General features: G+C 31.4%; 1 protein-coding gene across 2 annotated transcripts; it reads right to left on the bottom strand.

The window, feature by feature from the left end:
• Positions 1-132: 132 nt before the first annotated feature.
• LOC134271214 (pituitary homeobox x-like) lies at positions 133-23538 on the bottom strand. Of its 2 annotated transcripts, none has more exons than XM_062753458.1 (3): positions 23301-23538; positions 2828-3027; positions 133-1328 (listed from the first exon to the last, which is right to left on the bottom strand). In XM_062753458.1, exons 1-3 carry the CDS (start codon positions 23455-23457, stop codon positions 801-803), a joined length of 885 nt encoding a protein of 294 aa, XP_062609442.1. In that variant the 5' UTR covers positions 23458-23538; the 3' UTR covers positions 133-800. The 2 variants fall into 2 exon arrangements, with proteins under 2 accessions (XP_062609442.1, XP_062609441.1); XM_062753457.1 differs by lacking the exon at positions 23301-23538 and adding an exon at positions 5785-6357 and having other exon boundaries at positions 135-1328.
• Between the last annotated feature and the right edge of the window lie 78 nt (positions 23539-23616).

Raw genomic sequence — 23616 nt, 5'->3', positions numbered from 1 at the left:
TTTCTTTATGCTTTTACCCACATATATCTTTCCCTTATATAGTGATTAAAATGTCCCCATGTACTTGCATAAGTACTACCATATTATATAAAGTAAGATGCAGCAAAATTATTACTTTTTCAAAGATTTTAATCATAAAATTCCTGAAATTTGTAACTTACAATAATAAATTGAATAGTTTTGATATATCATCAGTTCATAACCTTTCTGCTTCATACAAAATAATTTATAATAATCAATGAAAGTAGCACTATCTATTATTATCATTAATACCGATTGGATTAACTTTCATCAAAATCATGTAGCATAATTTTGATTATTATACTCAACATCATCTTATAAAAATATACAAAACATTAACGAGTTACTACAGCCAAGTAATATGCACTTCTATTACCACAATATATACCCAGGATAAATGCCGAATATAGCACCATCTATACACGTCATCAATGTTTTAAAAGTTTCATCATTCAAGGGATGTGGTGTCCTGTACCCTCACGTTCGGAATGCCACTAGATTCATCGATCAGATCATTCCTGAATGAAAATATTTAGCTGTTTTATTTGATAATGTGAACACTGCATTTTATTGGCAAGAGTGCTTTTTGGCATTTCATAAAAATGTTCTAGATGTTGATTTTTTCGCAATTCTCCTGCTACACACGACGGTTCACACAAAATTTATAATAGTCATCATCCAGCACTTCCGGTCTCATTTTCAATTATTCACGTGATTGTCACGTGGTCATGTCAGACATTGGTCTTCTAACACTACCAAAATATCTCTATTTATCGTTCTCACACACCTCCACTGTTGCCTACAGTTGCATACTGACACGCCGATAATGTGGGTTGCCTGTGATTGACTGGGGGATAACCAAATGACGTAGAATGGTGTTTAGCTTTCAGTCTTAGAGAAGCAATACTACTTGAACACTGGTCACGGTTGGGACTATAGATATATGGTGGGGCTGGAGGGGCGTAGTGGCAAGGTGCCCCCGTGTTAGACATATTGGTAGGGACGCTAGGCATGTTTCCAACCATTGTATTGCTTATACTACTTGCTGGGTTTGAGAAACACATGGGCTGTGTGGATACCACTGACGAAAGATGTGGATTGACGCCATTGAGTCCCCAGGGAAATGTCTTGGTTCCGAGAGGGCTTGGCACTTTTGCAGCCCAGTAATTGTTGGTGTATCCGTTATAGAGGGGGTCCTCAAACGGTGTCTGCATTAGACCAGTAAACTGAGATCCAAAACCAGTTTTATACGTGTCTATATTGCGTTCTCTTTTTCTCCATTTCGCTCTTCTATTCTTGAACCATACCTATGAATAAATAAAAGAAATAATATGAAATCCTTCAAAGTATTTCAGACAGCTACTGAATATAACATAAAAGAAAAAGAACGAGCATATATGACATCGCTGGAATCATTTGCAAGTTACTTTGAAGATAACTTCACTTTTAGGGGGCAAAAATCTTGTCTGTTGTTGAGAAAGGTTATCAAATTAAGAAGTCTAAGTGCTTGTTCGTGAATTACACCAATTGACGGTAGTTTAATAACCGGACTTTAATAAATAAAGCGTGTGGTTCTTCTCAGTGACCAGTGGCGATAGCCACCCCCTTGGCCCGTGATATATAGCCTAAAATTCAAACCCTATCAAATATAACAGCCAAGTGTTACGCGAGGCGGAGTTGTCAATTTTCTTGGGCTAACGGACTTATTGCAATTTTGTTTGCTCATAGATAATACACCTACAAAATACAGATGTTCGTAGGTACATAAATAATGGAAATTTTTCAACTCTTATTTGGAGAAATAACAATAGAAAATTCTTCGGACTATGCACGGGAGATAAAAATTGGATGTCACCCGAGTATAAACTGATTGAGGAGGGCAGCCTTGTGTGAATGACTGTCTATTAGCTATCACTCATCTTTAATGTTTGCTGTTAAATAGAAAACAATATTGATATGAAAAATAGCACGTTTCTTGCTTATTTGTGCCTCTTCGGGTTGAACTTGCCTGATAACAGAATGTTCTTCGATAACCTTAAAAACGACCCGCTGGGGCGCATTGCGTGAAAACAGTACACCCATGATATGATTTATCAAATTCTGTTCTGTCTTTCAAAGAAAGTCTAATTTGAATAATTAGCACTTTTATCAAAATTATTTTTTTTATTTTTTTCAGGAAGAACTCAAGACGAACAGGAGCACTACTGACACAAGTATTCACCAAATGCTGCGTCATAAGCACCATTTTCTCCTCCTATACCTTACAAGGAATGAAAGTTTTTTTTTTTTATCTTGAAATCATTCATGTTTATTTGAGCTTTGGCGCGAAGAACATTAGTGAAAATAAATAAAAGTAGGCCGTTGAAAAGACTTTCTTGAGCGAATTCATTTTAGATTTTAGGATTGATACAGAATTTATTCAAATATTTAAATTTGCTTTAATAAATCTACTTGTCGGGTATTTTTTCACCTATGATATGAACTCCATGGGAAAAGCCATTTACTTACTGCTTCCCCATTTTTCAGGGTAAAAAATTTATTTGAACATGACCATTACATATTATTTGCTGTTTCTTTCATAATCTTTTTTAGATATTCTACTTCTCAACAAGATGTGTTTAGTAAAAATATATAAGTATATAGTATTCACAATTGAATTTGTTCTTTTATCCCACATTCTATAAAAATCTATATAAAAAAATTAAGACGCTATATTTTCTTGAAAATAATATTTTTTAAAAATGGAGAAGATATATTCAAATTTTATTTGAAAAAGTTGAATCCACGGTTTACTTAGAATACTTACTCGGACCCTTGCTTCTGTTAGATTAGTCCATGCTGCGATTTCTTCCCTTGTTGCCATGTCTGGATAGCGGTTGCGAGCAAAGGTTGCTTCAAGTTCCTGGAGTTGCTGGCTGGTAAAATGTGTTCTTTGTCTTCGCTGTCTTTTCTTTTTCTTGTCGTCATCAGAAGTACTGTCGTCCATTTTGCTTTTTGTCAGATCTTCTGCAAAGAAACACAAGAGTATTTTATTTTCAAATCTGAAGGAAAAACTTGAAATCTTTGAACTTTTGTTTATAGACTTTCAGATATGCGTGCTAATTCGAAAAGGAAAAATGAAAAGAACGAGAAAATACACATCTCATAAATTTATATTCTTCCCAAATGAACAGATCAAAAACAACGTGAAATTGCTCTAGGGTGAAATTCAACACGCGAAGTGCAAAATGTAGTCTTTGATTGCATCAAATAAATGTGCAAGGCCGCTTAATCAAAAATTCCAAAACGAATTCATGTAATATATCTTTCCAATGTCCAATTACACTTCAAGATATTTGCTTAGCAAATACTCTGTAAGTTGAACAACTTCACAAAAAAGCTGGAATAAAGGCATGGATAAAGGAGTAGCACAAAAAATTAACACACTCTCACCTTGCTCGAGTTAAATGATACTACGAAATATTTTTAAACTAGTGATATTTTATATATCCAATTTAATTTCTCGGTGGCAAGTGAAATATATTCACATATCATCTAGTGTATTTTTTCAGCTTAATGAAAGTCGGGTTCAGGTTTGAAAAATATTGAGTTTCTTCTTTGGGGCACAGATATTTTCCTCTTTTAACATCAAAAGAGATGGGCCGTTCATTGTAATTTATATGTCATGAATAGAATAGTGGGTTATTTTAGTATTCGTATTTCACTTTCACACTACATTTTAGAAAGTCGAAGAAAAAAATAGACGGAGGCTGATTTTAAAAAAAAAGTTTATAGGTAAATAATTTCAAAGGTTTTTTTATTATTCGTGTTCACATTTTCTGCGACAGCAATTCACTCTCATTAAGGGACAATTACCACTATAGAATAACCCATTTATACCCTACCAATTTCAAAGACATCAGTAGCATACGAAAACAACCATTGTTAACCAATGATCCTAAACAGAGCATTCACTCCGGGGCTGCTGATTAAAAAAATATATATCACGTTTTAAAAAATTAAAAATTCTTAAGATCTGGAAATATCTGTCAATTGCGTATTTGCAGGTATATTCCTGTGATAGTTTTGTAACAGTTCAGGTTCTGTCTTCTAAGTCTTTTGGTTGTTTTTCGAGGCACTTTAACTATCTGATGGCGCCAGGTTTGATCCCCAACCTCGGAATGTTTTCATCCCTACACCACTTCAACTCCATGCAATATGATCCTGGTCAGCCCAGCTTGATATTAACGAATTACCGCAATAAGCACTTGAAACCAATGCAAGTTTTAGTTTATTTACTCAAAAGATACAAAGTGAGGGAACAGCCCCCGTTTTCTTTCACGACATTAACCACATAAGTTATACCATACATTAGAAGAGGGAAATGTCAAAAATATTTTTTTCTTCTTCTTCAGCATTGAAAAGAAGGTAGAGATTTAAGGTTTGATATTTTTGCTAGTTGTGATTGCAATAAATTGTCAAGTCTTAAAACAAATTTTATTTGCTTATTATGCAGAAATGAATATTCAAAGTTCATTTGGTAGCAGTCTTGTTTGAATGCTACTTGCACACTTCTGGAATATCTCTGTGATCATCATAAAAAATATGCTGGATTTAAAACTCTTGTCAATCCACGTATATTTAGTTATTTATTTGACATTATAATCTTTTAAAGACCGCCATGAAATTAAGTTTCTAAATATTTACAGAAAGCTGGGCTTTTTTGGATTTCTTAAATCCAGATTTAGTCATGCAGATTTTATTATTCCCATAAAAAATCGCTCAACTGAGAACACACTTCAAACTGTTTATTCACACTGAATATTTTGCATAAAGAATACAAAAATGTATAAAATATTCTCTTAATGTTAATGCAGTTTTTTTCCACAACTGTTTGATATATGAACTCTATTTCTTCCTCACATTTGTGACCATTCATGTTTATTTCAATAATTTAATATTTATTCTGAATATTTATTAAAATTAGTTTGATTTTAATTATTGAAATGAAGGGGATCTTTATGCACAAACAGGAAATATATTTTTTATCAAAGACTTTTTTTTTTCGAAATATTCACGTGCATCTGTCAAACGTGTTCTGAAGATAACACGCATATTTCTGTCATGTCCGGTTTTTGTTTAAATATTGATCCGTGATTTTTGATGATTATAACATGCAACAGAGATTAGAAGAAAATGGGTTCTTATGCTGTGACACTGACAGTCTTGAGATACGACTCTGGGCAGATTTTGACAAAGTGCATTCTTGCGACCCTCTCTCCTTCCACTCGCTGTCAATATCTCGGCCGACCTTATACCCTTATTTCATCCTTAAAACATAAAGAAGCTACAAGTATTTATTGAATTTTACTTGACGAAAAAGGAATTACAATCACTACTCTGTATCGATCTATTAGTTTGAAACTTTTAAATTAATTGCTATAAATCAGGCAATTTTGTGTGCTTCTGGTCACTTTTGAACAAAAAAAAAACAGAGAGTCTTCCCTGTTGCGTGTTTCTTAATAAAAATAGGAAATGGTGGAAATGGTAAAAAAAAATCATTAATAATTCTATTGCATAGCAGTTATATGAGAATTTTTTTTTCCACTGGAAATCGATACAGTTTGTTTAGCAGTTCATAGGGTAATTATCTGTTTGATTTGATTTTTAGAATCAACACTTCACTGCTCTCCCGTCAAAGATGAAACGGAGAGAAAAAAATCGATTTATAATAAGCTTAAAAATATTAAGTGAAAGGGAGGAAGTTTGCAAACGTCACCCTACCTGTGGTTTTGTCTAGGGAAGTATCTGTGGAACTAGGGGAGAGGCTTCCTAAAGCACCCCCACCGTGGGGGGTGGACATCCCTAACGAAGCGTTTTCAGTACTGTTGTTAGCTGCAGTATCCATGTGATGCATTGTCATATTAGATTCGGAAGATGAAACACTAGCTACGAATTCCTCTAGAGTTAAATGATCGGTTAAAGAGTCCATCTACGCAAACAGAAAACTCAGGATAGCAATTCCTGGTTCTGTTTTTCTCTTTCCCCGCAAAATTTTGGTTTATAATCCCCTAATGCTAATCACAGTCCACACGTTTTGTTTTAAAGTCTTGGCGGTAAATGTGATACACTTTGAAGCCTGAAACACTATATCAGCAGACGGCATTAGAGTCCCACTGTCGATTGTTCTATATCTGATAAGTACAACCCTAGTTGAATATGCTCTATCCCTCCTTCCGTAATGGCTGGGCTTTATATCAATAGCTCGGGAAATGTAAGCGGATTTAGCTCATCTCTCCCAAGAATCATATAGCCGCTTTCACTTGTGAAACTGTTTATCAGAGGCTTAAAACCTTAATATCTACTGCATCCATGAGAAATATATATTTATATACGTTATCTCCAATTTTAGGGGCGTTTGGGCATGCTTGATATGACGTCACAATCAAACTGTTTCTTTAAAATCAATTCTGACAGCCCTCCGACTCTGATTAGCCAGTGATCACCGAGATCCTTATCTTCTGCCACGCGAAAAATTTGCATATGAAAGATATGCAATCAAAAATATTATTGGCGATTTGTTTACAGTTCACTTGAATAATTCATTTCTTTCTATACATAATTAGCCTAAATGATTCGTTGCGTGGTTTTTGTGCGCCAATGTCAATGATTTTTTTTCCGCGGCTATTTCTGAATAACAGTTACTCTGTCTGTCCGATACACTTGCAGACGATCGGTTCTGGTCCCGCCTTCCAGGCATTGTTTTTGTAGATGTGATAAATATTTGCAATAATTATATGCCTTTTTACACCTTTTTAATATCATTAGCCTGCCTTGACTAAAACTGGAGAATTTTCAGGTCTGTTAGTTTTTTCTTGTTTTGATAATCCACCGGATTTATTCCTCTTAACTTCTAAAATTTTCTACTAATATGCAGTATTACTGTAAATGCCTTGCATCTTTTTTTAGCATTATAAAATCAATCAATTGTAACGAGATGATTTTTTTTCCCAAGAATGTTCAGCGATGAAAAAAAATATTCAAATAAAAAAAGATTGCTATGCCTGAGTTACTGTGCGTATTATTTGATATATCTTATTTCAAGAAGTGAGCTATTGCATTATAGTGTTTAATGAATGTCAGTAGTCACAAAAGAAGGGCACACATTAAGAAGTACATTATCAGACAAAAATTGGAATTTTCTTTGCGTCACATTTTTTAAGAATTCATTCTTGGGCTTAATTTATTTCACGTTATCTTTCTTGAATTTTTTTTTCTCGTTTTTTTTGCATACTTTTAAATTTTATTACAAGGTTTTTCCTTTTTAAATAAAGAATAAATGATAAAACTGGCATAAAATTTTAATTTGAAATTAATGTCTTGTCCTTTAGAAAGAAACAAGTGTTTGATCCAAGGATGCAGATCTCTCTCTCTCTCTCTCTCTCTCTCTCTCTCTCTCTCTCTCTCTCTCTCTCTCTCTCTCTGAAATTTCAATGTTGTTTCTTATCACTTTGTCTCACAGGATGGCTGAGTTTGACTGATTGACATATTTGTTACAGTATAGTAAACCCAGAGATTTAGGTTTGGATCTTGGTAAATTTTGCTTTTAGATTTCAAACCCACTTACAAAGAATCTGTAACATACCAATAAATCCAGGTTTCTGATTCTAACACTTTGCAAATTATCTTACACGAAAGGTTAAACCAGATTTTTTTTTGTTTTCAAAAAATCTAATTTTGGAAAAAAAATATTTTAAAATTAGAATGTTTTGAATTGATCAGAAAATTTGATTCACTTTAATGGGAAAGAATAAGTTATTTGTTAATGGTTTGTTTATAAATTTATCTATTTTTCAAAATTATTCAAATTCAGTTATGTTACAGCGAAAAAAGTAATTTACTTAAATTAAAAATAAAATGAAAGTCTTAGGAATAATTATTATATTTTTCCTTATTATTTTTAAGGAATAAATCAGTGTTCTAAAATTCGGGATTTAGACAAATAAAATTATTGCTTAAATAAAACATTATACGGTGACGATTTTTAACTTTTTAATTAGTTAATTTCTATGTTTAATTTAATGATATAATCAAAGAAGGAACAAATAAATTATTCTTTGATTCCAACGTGTTGACATCCATTATTTGAAAAAAATTTACACTTCTCAAACAGTCCACGAATTTAAAACAAATAAACACTTCTCATGTTTAACTAAAACGTTAAAATAAATCCTTTATTTAGATAAATATTTATTTCACAATGAGAATTAGTGGCATCACTAATTGAGAAATAATACATGGTGTCTGAGACGGATTAATTTTTAACCAAACGCGTGCCATTCTGCAGTAGCATTCGCTCTCAATGAGGAAAGTGTCAAAGAGGAATTAAAGGTCTTTATTAATTATCAAAAATAGTGTCGAGCTTAGTCACCTTATGGAAATACCGATCCCTAAGTTTAATTGTTGTTAACAAGCTGTAATCTTTAAATATTCACACAAACTTCGCCCGTCGGTTTAATTGCACTTACCCCAAGTTCTCTCGACCTGTACCCCTCGGCCAGTATTGCACCAGTCGAGTAAAGCGTTATATAGTTGTTGACAGTAGTCTTTTCGACACATGGGTGAGACGGGGCAAACCTTTTTACTTTGGCTTAGACCTCGTTGGCAGTCATTTTGTGGAATTTTTAGCAACTGATAAGAAACTACAAAACTGATCAAAAAATTCTAAAGGCCCGCCAAATGGAACATTTTGCATGGAATTGGAATTTCTAACACGAATCAAAAGAACCTGGGAAAATGATATTTGTTTTGTCATTAAACTAAATTTGTATTGAAGTCCTTAGTCAGTCTCTCCAATTTAATCAAATATTTAATCAAATACGGTAATAGAGATTATTAAACAAAACGCAAGAATTCGTTAATTATCATTATTGCTATATGATTTCAATATAACAAGTCTGACTTTTAAGCAATTTGGGGAAGTCAATTAATTAGAATTTTGAAACAGGCAGGTACTTGAAATATTGAAGCTTTGTAAAGAAACTAAGAAAATATAACAAAAAAATTTTGAACTAGCGACATCAATTCAAATACCAAGTATTATTTATATAGAAAGAAAAATATCATAATTTTAAAAATGAATACAATTTTAATTATTTGTTAATATTTATGAATTTTTCTTGTTTCCAATCCATTTGACTCGTTCAATAAAATATGTTCAAAACACAGAAAAATATATGAAATTTTTTCATATCAAATAATTATTTGAAAATTCTTTTACCTTGTTAGAAACCAGTAAATTTTAAAACGGCGGAAGAGCGTAATATTTACAAATGAAGAATATTCATGGACCGAGGGAATAAGCCAGAGATCAGTTTTAACAGCACAGTTGTCCCAATTTTCTTTTTTTTAAAAAGTACGGAACATGTAGTTGTCAATCAAGATCTATTTTATTAAGTCATCTATTTATCTATGCTCTATTTCTTTCAACTGATATTCAACAATAAGAGAAAACCAGTCATCTTATAATCTAAAAATGTTTCTTTCGTTTTTTCTTTTTTTATTGCTTCTTTCCTATCTTGGAAAAGATACAAAAGAAAAAAAAAGACACATCCCGAGAACAGTTAACGTAAATCTCACTAATTCTCTCATAAAAACTATACATATTTTCGAAAATAATACAAATGTTATTCTAATATCATTACTATTTTATAATTATTATTAAATTTCTTTTTTATTATTACAATGATTTAGCAAGATAATTCTTAATTTGTTGTACATCTTTTAGTTTCCTGTACAAGAAGCAATTAAGTTGAAGTACATGAAATTATCTTTAAATATTGTAGACATTCCTTAAAATAAATCCAACACTTACTTCACAGTCTTGTAAGACAAATCTACCAGACAACTAGAATTAAGATTTCTGGTCAAAAACTTTGCCTGATAAAACAAAACATAAAAAAAAAATTCAAACACATCTATTGAGAATCCATTATGTAATGCAAGACAACTAAACACCCAGTGTTTGTATTTCAGTGTCGCTTATGTTGAAGAAGGCAAAAATCTTGTCGTTACAAATTTTGTAAACCTTCCTCCTTCAAAGCAAGATGTTACGGTTAAGGCAAAGGTACAGCTGTCTTCGTCATCTCACAGAGCATTACAATTCATATGCCTCATAGGATAAGATGTTTAAGAGAGTTTACGTGTTAAAAAATTGATAAATGGTGTATATTTTTTATATTATTTTATTGATAGATTTATTGCCATACGGGGTTAGAAAACACTTGTTGTCAATGGCTGAAAGACAGTCAAGCTGATTATTTCTCAAAGATAAACGATTGGGTATAAATTTGGATTAATGTATTTGTGATTATATGTTTTATCAATATATTTGAAATAAAACGCAAATAAATCGTGTTCGATATCTCCAAGAAAAGTACTTTCAATCTTAGTATGTATATTGTATATTGATTTAAATTTGTATATTCAGCAAAACAAGATGAAATTTATGTAACCAACCCCTTAAGACATTCTACTTTACCGAAAAAAATAGATTGTATATATTTATATGTATGTCAATGAATGCATACACAAGGAAAGCTTTTAACTTCAATTTTTAAAGTTCGTCGTAGAAAAAATGACAAATAAAAATGAGAAGCTCGGGCAATATTGTACGTGAGATACATGAATAGATTAAGAGCCCTTCCATACCGAAGAAACGTACATCACAGCAAAAGGGAAAAAATCTGACCAAAGAAGCTTACAGACAGAAAGATTGAAATCCCCATCAAATAAATAAAATCAAACAAATTTATACTCACATTGGCCAAACCTGATATTTGTTATCAAAAGTTATTTAAGCCGTAAAACATCATTCGCTGAGACCTCTTAACGTTATCCTGGGTTCCCTGTCACCGGTTGCTGTTTTCGCCTCGTTTTCGGTTCAGCAGGTTATAATGTATTCGGTAGTAGTAAAAAAATATTCAAAGGGGAGTTTGGTAATCGAGGTCATTTAAAAGAAGGTGGGAGAATACAATGCCAACAGTTTGCAAAAAACCTAATAGATCACTGACATGCAAAAAAGCTGAGGTTTTTTTGGCTGATAGAGAATTCATTCCATGCTCATTGTTGATTTGTTATGAGCTCAAGAAAGAACTTCTTTAAGCAGAGAATAGAAGGGCTTACCTCAATTAAAAATACATAATCTAGAAATTATAAGGATGAAGCACTTTCTGCCCCGAAACAAACCATATTTTTTTTCTTAAAAATCATTCATGACCTGAGTTGTCAAAATAACGATCCTAGCTCCGCCTTACCTTCTTGATCGAATTTACAACATCTATCAAATTAAAAGTGAAGGTATTGAAAGTTTGGAGGGCATAGATTTTTTCATATGATCACAGGCTTGCGGTTGTCACATAATCACACGAATTTATTTTTTCAGCCAAAAAGACTGACAACTTAACAAGGAATCGATGAAGTTTTTAATATATCAAAATTGAAACTTTGTCCTAAGAAAGTGAAAAGAGGCAACACATGTCTGATTTTCATGCAGAACTCACTGATTTCAATTACGTTTCCTTGACAAGACAAAAAAATATTTGAACATACCACTTTTGTCTGAACAGAAGCATTCATTTTTAGAAAGAATAAATCTGATCCTCTAAACGGTTTTGCCAAAAAAGTGAATAAAGCTAAATAAAGTTCTAAAATGAAATATAATAAAAGTAAAAGAAGTGTTTTTCTTATGTGTGAGTTCATTTCATGTTTTAAATTTTGAATTAACTTGGTCCCTTGAAATTGCATGAAAGTAAATGCAAAATGTATAATATAATAAATGTATTATAACCACTTAGTTATAAGTAAATTCAAAATAGGCATTATATTGTAAATTTTAAATTAATTTTCAAATATAAAATTCAAAATTTTCAACATGATAAATATGTATTGAAAAAATTGATTCATCAGCCAATGACAAAATATTGCAATTACACATGTAAAATAATTTAGTTAAAATGACGTTTTCAGATACTGTAATTACTCTTTCAAACCTAAACATGTCGCAAAACAAGAGTCTCAAGACTTACTCACTTGACAATTCCCTTTGAGCTCGTGTCTTAAGTGAATCAAAATTAAAATGTTCCAAGACCTTAGAAGCATTGATATTTAAAGAGGAATATTATTTCTATGTTGCAATAACGTGGGAAGAAGATCTAGGAGAATCACAATAAAATAAGAAGCTCAACTTTGCAAATCCACTAAATCTATTTGGTTTTGTTTTAGTGATAAAAACACGGATGTTTCATAAACTGATGAGCAGATACGATGCATAATAATAATATCATTTCATAAGCTTAGATCCATTCCACGGCCTACTTAGGACAAACAATTGAAAGATATTGAAACTTGGAACGTTCGATAGAGAGTGATATCTATAGGATTCATGCCTTATCTAAAATTGTGTTTTATTTATTTTTTAGGATAAAGTATCTTGTACCTCGGATAACTTGAGCTTTCCATTAAAATGCAGAATTTTTTATGAAAAATTTTACAATTGGTACAGAATATTCTGTTGAAAAAAATCTTTTTTATATCGTTTCCAACAAAAAAAAAAGAAAAAAAAAGAAGAAGAAGTCCAATCAAGACATCAAAAATGTATACATAAAAACATGCCTTTCTTCATTTTCCTGTAAAAAAAAAAAATCTTTTAAAAAACGAAATCTCCAAACCGTGAAAAACCATAAGATATGGAATGAAAGTCTAAGTCTTATAGTAATCCTACCTGTATTTGCTTCAAATGAGAACTCTTATTTGACCATCAATTCAGGATTAAGTCAATTTTAAAGGATTAAAACCATCTTATAACATGCGACACGCGTTCGCATGCTAAATATTCAGTGTTCGTTCCACTACATTGCATTCCGAAAATTATACAAGCATCAACATGATGCGTGCAATAAGATGTCCATCATGTATTGACATTTGAATGGATTTCAGTTGTTGGAAATAGGAAAGGTTTTAACGATTTATACGTTTTAGGATAAAGGGGATGAAAATATTCTTAACGCCACTTTCTACTTTGTCTTTATAAGCAGAATAAATGATTAACTTCATGTACAATTAAATTCTTATATATAGAGTGTGCCATTTTATTATAATAATGATGATCAAAGTAAGATCTAGACGAGCTTAAATTCTATAAAAAAAATATTCTGAATAAACGAAAAGATATCAATAATTGAATGACTATTTCCTTACCCTATTTCCTTTACTTTTCACATCTGAGGGGACCTTTCTAAAGTTATATGTTAGTGTCCGAAGGGAGGTAATTCAATGTGTCATTATTAAACAATTTTTCATTATGATCAATTGTAAAAGGACTGCTGTATTTGCATAAGACCGTTACTTTTGAAGAGTCTTCATCTGTCCCGATACATGCGTCTTGAGAGGGTTCTATCTTTTGTGAAAACGTCCACGGATGCTAATTGCTCTTTTATAGCACAGGGAACCAGCATATCGTGTTCGTTATGTGTCCACTGTGAGTAATTAAGAAATATGTCTCCACGTTTGATTAGGCCGGAATTAAAAATATCTTTGTTATTTCCAATTTTATTTTCTTACTTTTCTAAAATTTAATGGAAAATTACCTTTATAAATAAGAAAAGTACAAAGGAAAGCGATTTGTAAACAAAATGCTAAGTATCGTATATATGCCGTTTAAAAGCAAAATTCATGATTAATTAATTTACAACTGTTATTTAGCTGAATTTGTGAAATATCTCACGCCATCGCATTTATATAAATTGATTAAAATAGAATGTGTACTTCTTCAAACCTTTCATCATAGACGAACAATGTACTTATTTAAAGGCATGAGATATGCAGTGGTTCTAGAGCATTTTGCTTTGGAGTTAAGAAATGAGTGGCTAATTTTAAATCGCAGGTTCAAATCCAAATGAGTAGCGCTGAAAACGGTCCTTCAAAGGGGACCATAAAAACTTATGTCCAGTGTCACAGAAGATGCTGGCTACGAGATCCTGAAAAAAGTGTGTCTTTGGATTGTAAAAGGACTTTATGTATTTTTCAAAATTTACACTCGTCAAACTTCACATCATATATATATAGCGTCACAACAGACAATTGCCATTGTACCCGTTTTCCCCTACTCAAAGTTACTTTTAATTTCTTTTGTAATTAGTTATGAAAACACAGTGATATATAATTTTATCACTTTTTAAGAAAAACCATTGAATTTAAATTAACTAGTGTCAAATACTGTATGCGTAGCTCAGCATAATTATCACGCCGAGCTTGACCTAGTTTGTCACCTCAGGCAATTGACCGCTTATAATGAAAACAAATTACAAGAGGGCAATTATTTTAATCATACATGTATCTTTCATGCACACTTTACATAGTTTGAATAATCTTACACATTGTAGATGGTCTGTATAAAAATTCAACTTTAGTGAATCCACGGATGCTAATTGCTCTTTTGTTTATAGCACAAATCTCGGGAAACAACCAATCTTCAAGGGCCTAATTAGAAAAATATCGTGTTCGTGATTGTGTTTAAACAATATTTAAATGAACCAAAACGAATCTACAAATGATAAAAATGCTATAGATCTATAAAACAATGACATAGTAATTAAAGAAATATGTCTATGCAGGCACATTTACAACAACTCCTAGTTTGATTATCTATTCAACTTTGACCCTAAAAAGACAGGTCTTTTCATTATTCACTCAACGGGATCTTTATTAGTCAATTGGTAAATTTTAGCTTAGGGAAATTGGATGTTTTGTTTGGGAGTTACTGAATATGCATAAGTCAGTGTTAATTGTTTGTGAACAAAAAAATGAATCAACTTATTCTTTTCAAACAACTTTTTTTATTTTGGCATACTTTCTTCTTTTTATCAACGGAATCAGACTATTGTTAATTGTTTGTGAAATTTTCTTTAAACAACTTTCATACTTTCTCAGCAGACTATTGAGAAAATCAGAAAATTGGAAGACCATTTTCTATTAACATTTTAATATTTTTTTTATTTAATACATACCTCAAGTATAACAAACAAAAACTATAAACAATTTTCTAACATTTCTTCAAGTTACTGAAGAATTTCAGGGGAAGTCTAAACGATAAGTTCGTTAGCTCATTCACTAACACCCCTCTTTTTCAAATTAATGCAACATAAATGATATTTTTCTTATTTTAAATACTGGAGACGTCGAAACAGCAGGGATAAGCGGTCGCGTGCAATATCACACTGCGCGCGCACTTAATAAGTGATTACAGCGGCTGAGCTAGACTTCAGCTTCAAGTATTTCCAATCGAAGTCGCGTGGCGATTCGACGTAGAATGTCTCCATGAAGACCCAAGAATCACCACAGAATTAACGAAATATCTTTTATCTACGCTGGAAGTCTTGAAATTTATTTGGTTTCTTTAAATGATACAATTTATCTCTCTAATTAGCCCTGAGGTAAATTTTCCTCACTTCATTTTCTTTTACCTTTGAGTTTTAATAAAATTTTCATTAACGTTCAAGCATTATTTTGGACTTCATATTTTATTATTAATAGTCGTGTTTGCAATATTGTGCAAATTAAAATTTTGACGCATAACATGTTTCGTTAATTTACAGATGAAAAATACGAAGTAAATTAATCTCTCGGTAGGCCGTTCCTAACACTTTCTAATACTTTTATATTAAACTTCGTTGGGTATGAAAGAAGAGGTGGAAATTCTTCACTCCTTTCAAAAAAAGACAATAATTTGATTAGCAGCATTCAAACAGAGCACGAAAATGAAACGGTCTCTCCAATTTAACACAATTTATTTGTTTATAAACATAAGTGCATAATTTCAGCAAGCTTACACATCTCCGTTGGTACTGACTATTATTCACCAAGATAGTCACCAAGTTATTTGGACGCTGCAGAATCATTTTTTACAGAATCTATTGATTTTATTTTGCTTTAACAATCTTTTGGTTAAAATTTACAATTGGCAAAAAATATGTACATTACAGTTATTACACTCTTACACACCTATAATTTAGATTTTGTCAATCGAATACGATTATATTTTCCGACGATTTTGCGCTTTAGATTTTATTTATCTGAAAAAGTAACTACAAAAAAGTGATGCGCTAATTGAAGGTGGTGTATCCAAATGCAAAACTGAATCAGAAATATAATTTACTGATTATAAAGAAGGATTTAAAATATAATATTAAATACTGTAGTTCTATTTTCAGCGGCAAAAAGAAGCTTTTACAATATGTTCTTTTATCTTACGTGACTGCTTTTCTTTTTCATTATTTCATTGAAAAAAAATCTGTTTACATTTTTGAAAACCGCGTTTATTTTTCTTCTCCTTGAAATAAGGTTTTAAATTATTTTGACAAATTCCCTAGTAAATTTATGGTTACAAAATCAGGATGAAAAATCTCTTGAAAGAATTTGGAGCGGATTTTCTTTGCTTGTTTTAGCTGGATCATCTGATTGCCGTGGAATCCCGGGTTTAGAAAGGACTTACCGTGCAAGGTTTGGGAGATTTTTCACAAGAAGTTTTCATTGATCGTCTATGGATTGTTTAATTTAAAATCTGTTTGCCTGGGAAATTGTTTCTTAATTTATAGCGAAAAAATTTCAGGACCACGTATTGGAATAAATTGCAAATAATTTTCGTAAATTTTGAAATCATTTTTAATATTTTTCTCTAAAATTAAATTAAACATTCAGTAAGAAATAATATATATTAATTGAAAGTTTTTATCTGAGTAAACACATTCAACGACAAAATCATAAACATTATATTTATTATTACTGTTCTGCATTATAGTTCTTGTAATTTATCAAACTGCAAAACATCATTCCTGTAGTTCATCTTAAACATTTCAGTTCTGCAAACACATCCTTTTAATGGAACATGTTCGTTATATTTCAGTGCTTGAAATTCTTAAAACTGTATACACTTTGTAAAATATTAATATAATAGAACAGATTCTAGAACTTAATGAAAGTAACATCATTCTTTTAAAAAATGTTTGAAAACCAAATTGGTGCATATCATTTTGATTCACTTCATGTGTGATGTCACATTAAATATTTAAAAAAATTACAAATATAAAATAGATAAAAAAAATTAGACTAATTCATTTGTGTTACGTTCCTCGTGTACTGATAAAGCATAACTCTTTCTTTCTTTTTTAATAATAATAATTGGAATTCTTTTTTTTTACTACATGTATGGCCACCAAAATAATTTAGTACAGATTATTTTATTCATAGTGTAGTGTATTTACATACATTAAAAGTTTTTATTTAACCAGTGATGTTTTTAAAATATGCTTTTAAAGGAAATGAATCTTTCTTATGAAATAGAAGTGCGGTTTAGTTCTGATAATGCACGGACTGTATCTTTTCTCTTTTTTTATTTACAAGAAAATAACCTTTTCCCCAAAGATTCTAGACTCATCCCCTGATAAATAAAAGATATGTAGTTACTTGCCCTCATTCAATTTCAACATGCTATCAATTCACTCATTTTCTTAACGGAGACTTTATTTGGTAATACTTTTTACATCGGAGGAATACTGATATGGTGGAAGTAAATCAATCTGAAACAAAAAAGTACGCGAGTAGGGGGGACTAGTTTTAGCTTGTGTAGCAACTAATAAAACTTGTCAAGTGATAAGCAGTGGTCCTTATTTACAATAAAGCGTATGTTTTATTAAAGTGAAAACATTAAATCATGGTTTAGGTAAACATAGTGGCCATATAAGTGTCAATGCATAGATTAGTGAATTAAAATGTCACTCATCTTCTAGTAGCGCCAAATAGAATGTTTCTGATAATAACAAGTAATTTTCCGTGATATTATTGATGAAAAATGTAGTTGCATATTTCGGACAACTCAAAAATGCTGATCGAGTTCTTCGAGAAATGAGAATGCCAGAACAATTCTGGTTTACTTTGGATATTATTGGACACTTTACGTGGATTTTCGGTGCCGGAAACCTAATATTGTGAATAATGAAGGAAATTGGTAATTTTACAAACGTAAAAGAATTTCGGTGTCATAATATAAGGCCTAATAACGCTATATTAGCTTTCTATGTTTACATCTGCATTTGCACTGACTATAAGTTTAAAACAAAAGCAAAATGTAATGTAATATGATGCGATCTGAGCTCAGGTCAAGCTAATATTATCTTAAAATATTTACAGATCTAAAGCAGTCAACAAATGGCTTGTTAACACATAAACTGACAAATCGTATAATACTTTACCGTATGCTTAAGTAATTGAGACGAATCCTAGCCACCGTTCATGGGATTCTAAACGAATCCTTTTTGACGCTTCGGGATTCCGAATGTTCTACAAGCTTGAAGTGGATCTGATATTTACCATCTTCAAGAGCTCTTCGGAATCCCTTTTAGCTTTTCTAAGATTGCTAGATAAGTAAGAAGAAACATGATGCAAAGACAGGTTGTACGAAAAAATTGTCGTTTATTTCAATTACAGTCATCAAACTGAAGGAAAAATTAAGACTTTAGAGGCATAAACTTGAAGCAGTTTTAAGCTTATTTGAGATTGAAAACAAAGCTTGGTCTATAATACAAGAACATCTTCCTATTGTAGTCGGAGGCTTCAACGAAAAACCCTATTTTCCTAAGGAATCAGAATATATTGCCATTATATTTGTTGCAGAAGATAGGAAGTAATCCCTCGCATGATGAAATTGTTCGCTTGGACATAAGATCTTAATACCACTGGATTACGCCGGGAAATTGAGTTTGCATACGCTTGAGCATTCCTCTTCATTACGCATTAACGAGAAATCGTCAGTCGACATCGGAGGAAATTTGGAACGGTTAATGGGGAAACGCTAGCAGGGAACGGGGCGAAAACAGACTACCTCAAAGAGAGAGGATTTTGTTTAAAGGGGGGCAGAGGGAACACACTATATATAACTATATAAAGACCCCACTGACTTCGATAGAAATAAAAGATGCAGTTCAATTTCTAAAGGATATGAAATAATAAAATTGCTCGTAGCGATCCAGCAAAATTTCTAATCAAAGAATCATTTCTGTTCATCTTTTATCAAATTGTAATTGATAAGTCGTCTTATTTTGAAATAGTGAGATCACCAGTGGTGATTTTAATAACCTATAAGATGAAATATCAAACTTTATTTGGTTTTCAAGTGTTCATAATATCTTCCTCTTATTCAACTACGTACAAACAATTATGATTTCGAGTGTTCAGTGCATCTCTTCTAATTATTCCGAAGGACATATATGTTACTTAATACAATTATATTGCAAAATTATTTATTTTTGGGGGATAAACAGACAGAAAATTAAAGAAACCAAGACAAATATATACACTCTGTAGTTATATCGACTGTCATGCCTTGGTTTTGCCACTTTTAGTTTTTTCTATTACGATTTTTGGGTTTTGGGAGGTCTTCCAATGAGATGCTCAATTTCAAAGTTTAATATTTTTAAATTACAACTAACAAATACTAAACTTGAAAAATTATGAATCAAAATAGCATTAACTGCGATTTCCTTATCCACTAAAGATCAAAAAATGTCAAAGACTGTCCAAAAGAAATGTTTTTCTTTTTGCTCACGTATATTTTATCAAGAGGGCCCGCACGTGTACTTGCAAAGTCTATTGCTGCCATTGGCCTTTGATAAACTACATTCTAAACAAATTTTTGCAAACATTGGATTGTTGTCGGTAGATTTTGAGTACAAAAGAAATTTCAAAAAAAAATTCTTTTGATGTAAAGCACATTTTGTGTTACAAATGATAACACTTGAATTTGATATTTGAGAAGACACCCATAACAAGAAAAACATTATGATATTTTTTGATTAATATAATACACGAATTCAATTTTTATTGAGTACCAACGTTAAATACCAAGCTAGGAGACGCAGTTTTTCAGTGTACAATCATTTAGATTACATAAATTTACAATTTGTGAGTTAGCCATGTACTAATAAGTACGTGTATGTTCTTTAAAATATTTCTGTGAATTAACAGTACATGCATTCACTCAGAGATTTTCAGTTTCACACTTGACAAAAAATAATTATGTAGATCTATAACATTTTTATTAAAAATAAACCGCTCCTGACAACTGTCTTTTTTGTTTAATATTAGCATCTATTTGTGTATACAAAATAGATGCGACCAAATATATTGGTTTCTAATTTGTACGTTGCTATTAAGAGTCGGGTGTGGTTTACACAGCAAGTGTTGTATATAAAGGGTCGGGTTTGTTTTTCATCTTCCTTTCTGTTGAAACTTTCAAAGGTAAAGACGCGGCGGCCGACGCCTAACAAATGCTTGCAAAAATTACAGAATGTTGCTTTGAAATTTAAAAAAAAATCGTATAATTTTCCATTTATACATTGTTCTCAACCATCTTAAATCTTTTATAACTGTTGATTTTTATTAAATAAGTCGGATGATATTGGATTCAAATTTTAACGTAGCAGACGACGCGCACGCGGTTATGCCAAAAAATGTTAATTTTACCTTTGTATTGTTTTAAAATGATCAAATATTGGTTATCAACATTAATTATTTTATTTTTGATTCACACTGATTTGAAATCAGGAAAATGCAAATGTAGAAATTAGAGTAGGCCCTTTGAGCCTATAATATGTGAACAACAATAAGGAAACTCGGTCTGAGCTACTCGTGGACAAAGTGAGGACACTCTCTGTATAAATAATAAGCTACTAACAGTCCTGGTGGCAAATGCTAGTGAGTGCAAATGACAGAGCTGAGATCACATTCATTCATGTTTCTACTGAAATGCAACCATTCTGAAGAGAAGTTTTCAAAATATCTAGGAAGCAATTGTGGAAAATCAAAATGCTTAACATATCACTTATTTTTAATTGATTTTAATGGTACGTTATAAGAAAGCATATCATATTTTATTTTTTATATACAGAAAAAAGTGAAAATTTTCACTATTAAATATTTCGCTAACAATTTTAAATTCCCCACAAGAATTTCCTCCAAAATAAGAAATATTTTTACTCTGGGAAAATGTATTTTAAATATTTTTGATGGAAAATTTGACCGACTAATATAGAATTTACTCAAACGAAACATCTGATTTTACAAAGTGTTTTATGTATATGTATACATAGGTGCAAAATAATAGATACACAGACAAGAAGAAAAAGACGAAAAAGGAATTCAAACCTAGATTTTCTAAAAGACGAAATGGATATTAATGCAGACATTTATTGAAATTTTAGACTAGATAAAGAATTTTTAAGCAGTGAAATAAAATTACTTGCACCAAATCAGGGTTTCTTTTTTAAATTTACTCAATTCAATACACACACAACCAAAAATACACGTGTAAATTAATTACAGACATATGAGGTATCAAGTTATTCAAGTCTAAAATGCCTCAGAAGATTTTCATCATGAAGGATCTTTCCATGTGCATGTATTTACAGTTTTAGTGCCCTGCTTTTACTGTTTTTTCCTTACAGCACTAGATTATTGCCCCTTTTTGTATAGAAACACAGCAATGAAAGAATCACAGAAATCTAAATGAAGAAAAATGTTGTCTTTGTCAACAACCAATAAATATAAATATCAATTGTTCTTCCCTGGTCTATGATCATTACTGGACATCTGATAGGGCATTTGTATGCTAATAGCCAATCATTTCGTCTGTTACATGCCTATCAATTGTCCTGACCGGAATTAGGCTGCCAGCAGGATAAGTGATGATCGGGATCATTTGGGCGCTTTAATTGCGGATAATAAAATCCGAAACCTGATTTCAATTTATAGAGTGGCAAACAGAAATAAGAAATGTGACAATATGTCGTCCCATGTGGTGACTCTCCGAACGGCTTCGTTTGATTAAATGATTGAAACAAATAACCTGTCACCCATGATGCAAATAAATCTTGTTTAGGGGTTTGGAGATTAATATATCTTTAATCATTTTAAAGCTTTAATCATGTTAATATCGCACACCAAGATTGTCAATGTGAGTGGTAATAATGAAGCATATAGAGAAAAATAAAATGAGTAACTACTAATCTTTTAAAAAATAAGTTATTTATGTAAATGTACTTAAGTTTTTTTATCTCTTAATTTAAGTAATTTATAAGTATCTGACAGTAGGATTTACTATTGTCATATATCCTGGGACATTTTCAGAGGCACGTGATGCATTAGAATATATCGAGGCATTTCTTGGGTTAATTATTATAAATTTAAAGGTTGTTTGTATATAATGATATAAAAACATGCAAGCATGGTACTGATAGAATTTTTATCCTTATAAAACTGCATTTATATTTATAATATATAATTTTTATACAAGCAAGCTTGATCGTTGATTTCGTTATTATTATTTAAGATTTAACAAAGAACAATGATAAAAGAATATAATTCTTTTTTATAGAATAGAATTTGATATAATTTTTTATAATGATTTTGGAAGAGTAAGAAAAATATTATTTAAAAAAAAAACATGTATACACGATACAACAGATATTTAAAGTTAGGAGTATGAAGCTATTTACCCCTTTTATATTTGGATTCTACAAAATCAGACGACGTACATGTATTAACTCACTGAAGAAACCGCCTCTAATTAGACCTGCATATGAATGCGATGAACACAGCAGATGGGCCTTAGACAGTTTCAAGAGGATAACAAGAGCATTGGAATAACAGAGGTCCCGAGACACGGGCGATTATGCAGATACAAAATGTTTCTGTCAATCTGGGTTGTTCTATGACAGATGATGACCCATTTGAAAGCAATCGGTTTGAATATCTATAGAAAACTAATTGGAATTCTATTCTTGTTTGAAAAAAAAATAATGTACATGTTATTCTACTGAAACTTGAAAGCTTATAGCTATTTTTTGGTAAAAAGATAATAATTTTTAATTGTTGAGATATTTATATTGACTAAACGGTCTTCTTTTTTTTTTAATGATATACGTGTTGTACTTTAATAATAAACTATAGTATTGTTCTATTGAAATTAGGCTTTAATTTTCGGATTGAAAAATAAAATTTTATTTGTTGAAAAAAGTTGTATAGAACTTCGCATGTATAAAAAAAGATGCCCTCTCGCAACACCATTGATTGAATTAATGTTTTAAACATTATTCCATACAGTTTTAAAATTTCATTTTCATTTGATTATTACATTCTTCTCCAAAAAAAAAAAAATTAATGTACTCAAACATTTTCTTATTATCACCTACCTTTAAAGGTGCTTGAAACCGAGACCATATTTTCATATTTCATTTTATCCACTTCGGTCATTTTTTCTGTCTTTATCGCTGAGGGGGATAGTGGACAGCTCTCTCGTCTTTGATCGGGGGCATGGGGGAGCAGCATTCCGTTCCCCACAGAATTCATCCTGACCGAATGCTTACAATCTCTTCTCAAGCAGGTCTGATTTAGAGGGGAGATCCTTTTCTGATTTGTGATATTGCGAGACTGCGGCAATGTTGTATTTGATATCAAAATACGGTGCTGTAAAGTCGCTTGATCTTTTCTTATCCCGACACTAAGACG

Source organism: Saccostrea cucullata, unplaced genomic scaffold, assembly GCF_032062105.1.
Source record: "Saccostrea cucullata isolate Sc308-1 unplaced genomic scaffold, CSIRO_AGI_Scuc_v1 ctg986, whole genome shotgun sequence".
NCBI lineage: Eukaryota > Metazoa > Mollusca > Bivalvia > Ostreida > Ostreidae > Saccostrea > Saccostrea cuccullata.
Note: the sequence above shows the minus strand (reverse complement) of the source record. Positions and strands in the feature narration are given on the sequence as shown.